Below are 7770 nucleotides of genomic sequence, written 5' to 3'. Positions count from 1 at the left end.
ACACACACACACACACACACACACACACACACACCCACACAAGTGATGTTTTAGTGGGGTACTTTTCATACAAAAATATGACACCTCAATACACATCATTTTCAGTATGTAGATGCATATTTAAAACCTGTAGGTATAAGCTTAAAGTCATAGTTTGCACTCACACGTACACTTACATGTGCACACAAAATAGAGACTTTGACTTAGATCCTTATGCACACACACAAACATTTGTCAAACAATACTATTATAATGTAATGCAAATTAATTATATGTCACTTATTTGTACCTTATCTATTTCAGATGCTTGTCCAAATAAAGGATTACTGACTACCAGATATAATAAATTGATCTTAGAGAAGACATACAACAATATACACAGTGCTACAAACAGTGATGTCGCTGGAATGGCCAACAGAAAAAGTTTTATACAAGCTTTAGAAAATGTTTCCAAGTAAGTATTCAATCTGATCAAATTCATCTATTTCAAAAACAGAAAAATGTAAGGAGTATCAATACAACCATCATTACTGCCACTACCATCCCTGATAGCAATAACAGCAGTAGTAACAACAACATTAATATTTCCAGCAATAGTGATAGCAGTAACAATAACAGTAGTAGAAGTCAAAACTGGGAGAAAAACTGCAATTAAATTTAATACCAGTACCATCAGTGCAATAATCAATGACATTCCCTGTGGCTAATGGTATCATCAGCTGCAATATAAGCAACAGGTACAGCAAGAGTGCTGCAGAAGCTGGATCTTTCACAAATGATTGAAGAATAGTTGAGGTCTGTCTTGAAGGGAAGTGGATTGATGCAAGAGAGATCAAAAGATCCATATGGATCTTGGAATAATGGCATGGAGACCAGTGACATACTGGTGTATGGTTGTCAAGAGCCAGTAAGGTGAAAAGGCCATGTATGCCCACACAGAGAAATATCTGAAGAGAATGTGAACATTGATCTCATCATTCATGCCAGGCAATATGCTGTAGTAGAGGGGAGATTCCTCTCAGGGGCTTGCATACAAAGACACTGCAAGAGTAAGAAATTTACTTTAATTCCAACATGGGCTGGCAAGTGGCAAAGGTGAATGTGTGTTGGGTGTGACAGCAGAATCATATATCTGGTACTAGTGGCATGTATTGTTTACACAGGCACCTTCCTTCCATTCATTCTTCCAACCCTATCTTTCCATTCATCTTTCTTCAACTTATCAGACTTCTCTTAATGCTTATTAAATAAAGACAATAATAAGTTCATTGGATCATGGTAAATTGTTATTGAGCATAGAGAAAACAGTTAATGACTAGAAAGGTGAATAGAACTCAAAGTACCCACAAACCAGTTAACTTTACCATTTTCTGAAAGATGAGTACTGAAATGATGGAATAGATAATACAAAATGACAAAGAAATACAAACATCTACATACTGAAAAGACAACAGCTGACAGACTTCTAGCATAGAACAAATCCTTGCTGTTGAAATTCTTACATAACTTGTGTGTACCTAAAAGTATATACAATGTAGCAGAGGACCTTTGAGGAACCCCAAAACCTGAATTACCCAGATAATGTGTTCATTTATTCTTCACTGAATATTTCAGTAGAGAAAGTCAGCTGTGTAAGTACACATGGTCTGAGGTCAGTTTGGAAGTGAGGACACTTGCTTAACAATTCAAGTCACTATATTTAGATACAATAGTTATCAGTGTAATCAGGATTTCAAGGGCACATACACTTGTGTTCTTTCTTAATGATAAGGAGCACATTTTCCTATTGGTTGGGTTTCTGAAACATCAAGTTATTTTTTTCTTGAAATGCCTTGCTTCTTTCATAATGGAGTGTATCTGGTGTTTTATGATTTGGATTAGTGGATCTTTAAATCTGTTTCATTCATTCAACATAGATAGTAGTTGCCTCATTTTCTGTTGATGGGGGTTTCTGAACCCTCAAACTTTGGTTCTTCTAGAGTTGATAATATAAGTTGCTGTGAATTACTGGGGTTAACTTAATCAGCTATTCCACTCACCTAAAATTTGTGTATTTGAACATCTGTTAGAATTCATTACTATTGTTTGTTTTGGGTTTTTTTTTCTTCATTGTTGTTGTTTAACTCCAAGTTAGCCCTGATCCAAGTCAATCCAATAATCAAAGATATTCTAGTCTGGATCTCATCCCCTTTCATTTTGTATATTCAGAATGTCATTATATAAGCGACATCTGTTCAGGCAGTGAAAGAGGGTAATGTTTAGAGCCAAATTAACTATAATAAAAGGCATTTTAGCTTTGATGATTCTTTTTTCTAATGTATTCTTCATCATTTAAGATTGTAGGGTATGATTTGCAGGAGATCTCTCATTGGCATGTTGACTTGTTATTTTGGCCTGTTTTTTTTTTTTTTTGACATAGGTAGAATGCAAAAATTGTAATAGAATACTAAGAGTACTTTCTCTTTTCTCTCTCTCGTTTTTATTCTCCCTCTCTCTCCCTTCCTTTTCCTTTTCACTGTTTTTCTTTTGTAGGTACCTGATTGTGTGTGTGTATATGAATGTTTTGTTTGTATGTATCTGTGTATGAGTGTGTGTGTGTATATGTGTTTGTGTGTGCATGTGCGTGTGAGCGTGAGTACACAGATTTATTTGATACTGACATTTTCCTTCACATGCCAGCTATATAAACTGGGTCTTTCTTGTGCATAATAATGGCTCTAAAAATATGATTTCTCTCTTAGCAACACATATATTATGCAAGAAGCAAGAAGTAACTTGACTTCATTACATGTACTTAGTGACTTTGAATTGATGAAATGCAAAATAAAACCTAGCCAGCTTGAAACTCTGAACTAAATATAGTAAAGCAGATGGGAATGTTTTATTGCCTTCATATGTGTGCCCATGTACATCATGAATATGTATGTGTATGTACATATGTATGTGTAAGTGTGTATGTGTGTGTGTGTATGTGTGTGTGTGTATGTGTGTGTGTGTATGTGTGTGTGTGTATGTGTGTGTGATCAACATTATCATGATCGTTATCATCATTATCACTTAATGTCTGCCTTCCATGCTGGCATGGGTTGGACAGTTTCACAGGAGCTGGCCAGGCAGGAGCTGGCCAGGCAGGAGCCTGCACCAGACTTCTGTATCTGTTTTGGTAGGGTTTTTATTAGTTGGATGCCCTTCCTAACACCACCCACCCAGCCAGCAGAGTGTACTGAGTGCTTTTTATGGGGCACAAGCACAGGCGAGGTTGGTTTTGGCATGGTTTTTACTGCTGGATGCCCGTCCAAACACCAACTACTTTACAGTGTGGATAGGATGCTTTTACATGGCATCAGCACTGGCAGGAACACTAAGTAACTTGCAACGCAAAGATCTTTTGAGAGGAAAGGGGGCATCGCAGGAGGTGATCTCATGTCAGATGATGAAAAGTTATAGTAAGACAGCAAGACAGAAACAAGTCTCTTGCTGTGTATATCATCATCATCATCATCATCATCATCGTCCAACCCATGCTAGCATGGGTTGGACTAACATATATATATATATATATATGTACATGTATATATGTATGAATGTATGCATGTACGTCTGTGTGCATATGTGTTGTGTGTTGTGTATGTGTTGTGTGTATTTGTGCATATGTGTGTGTGTGTGTGTGTGATGTCACTCTTGGGTTCTACTGGTAACATGTAACCCAATACAACCTGTTGCATGATTGGGTTGTCAGTGACTAAACTGGCTACCCCATCAAGCTTGCTTGGTGAGGAGGGTGATTGTTAGACACCCTACAGGAAGCAAAATAAGACCTGTCAAAGGGTAGAAGAGCTCATGAGCAGTCGACAGCCATCTAACAATATGTGCACATGTGTATGTATGCATGTATGAATGCACGGTGGTGTGGAAATACCTGGGTTGGTGTCCAGGCATGTGGTTGGCCCACTGGGAGTGGGAGGCCCCTCTGTTGTTGTCACATTTCTCTAGGAGAGGAAAACTCTGAGAGAAAACTTGCAATACTGACAATATTTGATGATGTAGACTAGTTCTTTTCGAGTTTATATTGTCCATGTTCAGAGAGTGGGATTGGATTTGTGTAAATCCTTTCCCCACAATATAAAAAATCATCATGTACAGGCATCACTGGAAAAAAAGTAAGACCACTCTCAAAAATGGCAGGTCATAGCCTTCACATGTGTGGGACTTTCGATCAGGCAATGGCATATATGTATGTATGTATGTATGTTAGTACGTAAGTATGTATGTAGTTCACAAGGTATGTATGTAGTTCACAAGGTATGTATGTAGTTCACAAGGTATGGTATGACTTGAGGCAAGAAAATGACATTTGTCCATGATGCCATGGTGTGGAATTGAACCAGAACATCACAAAGCAAACTTCTGAACCATTCAGCCATACCGTGCCTACTGATACAGATACTGATATATTATGGCTGTTTATTGACTACAAGGATTAACAAAAGTTATAATAGCCTTTTCAAGATTGTAACTAAGAATCTGACATTGTTTGAGGCAGATTCAGCTGGTTTCCTTGAACATTTCCTAAGCCAGGATAAGTGTTGGCTTCATCACTTTGAACCAGAGACAAAGACACAATCCATGCAGAACACCCTTCCTTACCTGCTCAAAAGCAGGCCAAGGTCATTTCATCAGCCGGGAAGGTGATGGCCTGGTTTTTGGAATGCAAAGGCATTTGTTTACTGACTACCTTCAAAAGAGTCACACCATCAAAGGAGAGTACTATGCCAACTTCCTAAGGTGGTTATGAAAGATTATCAAGACCAAATGCCCAGGAAAAAGGACAAAAGAGATTTTGTTTCATCAGGACAATGCTCCAACACACAAGTCTTTAATGACTGTTGTGTGTGACTGTGGTTTTGAACTGGTTGATCATCCTCCTTATTCTCCTGATTTGGCCCCACCTGGCTATCATCTGTTCCCCAATATGAAAAAAACACTTAGCTGTGAACCAGTTACACAGTGATGATGACATCATATCTGCTGTTGATGACTTTTTTGACCAACAGGATGAAAGCTTCTTCACCAATGAGATCCAAACACTGCAACTCCAATAGAAGAAGTGTGTGGACCACAAAGGAGACTATGTTGAAAAAGAAAGCTCGTTTGATCACATTCCATGATAGTATCTTGGTCAGTCAGCCTATGAACTTTTCAGCCAACCCTCATATGCTTGGAATTTCCTGTCTAATTCCCCTAAACATTCAACAATAAGAAGTAGATCATCAGCATACAGGAGTTTCCATGAACAGCCAGAATTAAACTCTTCTGTGGTGGCCTATAGGACTATGATGAATAGGAGAGGACACCTGCCTTCACATCAAATTCATCACTGAAATCATTGTTGACTCTCACTTTACTTACATCTTTGTACATAGCTTGTACAGCCCTGACAATCTATTCATCTGCAGCTAGTCTTCTTAGTGACTACCAAATTACTGAACTTAGAGACCATTCAGTAATTTGGTGACTGTTTTATATTATATTTAGAATATGAATAAATTCTAAATTAGATTTTTAAAAAAAAAGGTGGTGCTCCAGGAAGGCCACAGTTAATTGACTGAAATAAGTAAAAAAAAAAAAAAAAGGATAAAAGGATAAACAAAGATAAATAACAAATTATTGTTTATATGATTTATTTGTTTATTTATTTCAATATTTTTGTATATTTTTCAGTACTGCAAGAAGGCTGCATGCCTTGAGCTCAAAACTGAGACATGATCAAGTACCCATGCATCATCCTCCAAGGAAATCTATTACTATGAAATCTCTTGCAAAATGTGTAAACACTCTTTTATAGGTCTCTTCCATCTAAGAAGTACTTCAGACAACAAGCATACATAATGCTATCAGATGTAGTATATCAAATCCATAGCTTGTTGTTACTTGCTGCTATTTATCATCATTATCTTCCCCTCCTCCTTCTTTTCCTCATTATCATCATCACTGTCATTGACTTTATCATTAATCTCAATATCTCTATAATTATCCCATATGTGAGGCACAACAGAGGTAAATCACCTTAATTTTGGTGGTGGACTAAAACTGTTACGTAGTTTAATGACTGGCCCTTGGATGCCTTCAGTTGATGAAGTCCACACTATTATAAGCATAATTTTGATACCCTGATGTTCTTCCCATTACAGAAACCCATAATTTGCATTTTTATCCCACTCTTTTCTCTACCAGTTTTGAAAGCTTTGTAGGTATGATGAGTGCTTCATTCTCCTCTAAAGAAAAAATTCTCCCAACATTTTTACCAGCAGATATCATTCACTGCTGCCATCATCACATACAGATTACAAATGTAAATGTTCATAATTTTATTTGATATGTACCCACAGTCATCCTGTTTTTAGTCTGGTAGTACTTAAAATTCAGCTCTTGAAGCATTTTCCCATTTTAATGGTGGAATTGAATAGATTGGAGTTGATTTGACTGTTTCAATAAGAAAGAATATCAACTACATAGCTAGACAGTAACCTGTTCAACCTTATCACAGTAAATTGTATTTTTAACCAATCTAGCAAAATGAAAACACTAAAACTGGAAAATTATGTAGGCATGAGAGCTACCTACATTTTGAATGCATTCAGCTTTAACCTTCCTGTGTTCTTGTGACCGGCCAGAAACGGCAAGACATATAAAACACTTCAGAAGAATACATCATTTTAAAAAACAAAAAACTTTGAAACCTGTTTCAGACAAACTTAAGACACATATATGTATACACTAAATATCTGCAATGTAAACTATTATTCTAGATTTAAATTCTATATTGGGTTTCAAACAACTCCCAGTGAATCTAGAAAAATTAAACTTATCAGAGACAGACTGAGCCCTTTCCTTGCCTGTCTGCACTATTGCCACCACAAACGTTTTCTGTTATTATGAATGAATTAGATGATGAAATGGATCTAATTTATACTGGATGTTACATTCCTCCCAACAAAGTCTACACCACTTGGTGGAACTCACCACAGGGTTCTATATCAGACTGAAGTATGACATTAATAGTTATAAATTGCTCTAAAACAACCACTTGATTCCTTTCATGACGTATGTTTATCTGTTCAAGCAAAGTTGGCAAAAATCATCAAAAATAACAAATATATTTGTACTGGCATCTATTCTTCATTGCTACCTCATATCCTCCTCACAAACATATCTATAGTTTATGAAGATGCTGTTCAGGCACATTACACTCATCTGACATAAACCCTGTTGCAAAAGTATTGAGAAACTGAAGACTTCTTTCTACCTTTCTATTATGAAACAAGCATTCAGTGTATAAAATATGTTTTAAGAAAGCTCTTGTGTGAAAATCGATGGCTTATATCTCTCTGAGCTAAGTTATGATGCACGATTAGCTTTCTCCCAACTACTTACAGTAATCGATCCAAATGTTATTTATCTTTAGTTTGTATATGTAAGTAGCTCAAATTCTATTTCTATACTGATAGCTTTGTTCCCAGAGTGAACAGATCAACTGTCTAGTATAACTCATGCATGTATCCCTCTTCGCTATAATTATCTGTTTTGTTTACGTAAGTCATTTCAATGTTATTATACTCTTAATGTTTTCAGCCAATCAACAAACTTATCAAGTGTGTAAAGATCAATAATTTGTTATTGTATATTTGTATTAAAAGAAATGCTTACACATACAACTTATGTCTAAATATTATATTGACCATATCCTAAAATAAAATTATAAGAACCTTT

At 36.3% G+C, this 7770-nt stretch overlaps 1 protein-coding gene across 1 annotated transcript in view; it reads left to right on the top strand.

Annotated features, from left to right (window-relative positions):
* The window catches only part of LOC106879840 (uncharacterized), a 62743-nt gene extending 54973 nt beyond the window's left edge, over positions 1–7770 (top strand). Inside the window, exons 12-13 of the mRNA XM_014929544.2 lie at positions 304–454; positions 5722–7770. Of these exons, the coding sequence (XP_014785030.1) occupies positions 304–454; positions 5722–5845 (275 nt within the window). The 3' untranslated portion in view covers positions 5846–7770. The remainder of the gene's footprint in view (positions 1–303; positions 455–5721) is intronic.

Source organism: Octopus bimaculoides, chromosome 11 (assembly GCF_001194135.2).
Source record: "Octopus bimaculoides isolate UCB-OBI-ISO-001 chromosome 11, ASM119413v2, whole genome shotgun sequence".
NCBI lineage: Eukaryota > Metazoa > Mollusca > Cephalopoda > Octopoda > Octopodidae > Octopus > Octopus bimaculoides.
The sequence above is the reverse complement of the archived record's forward strand: the minus strand, read 5'-3'. Positions and strand labels throughout refer to the sequence as shown.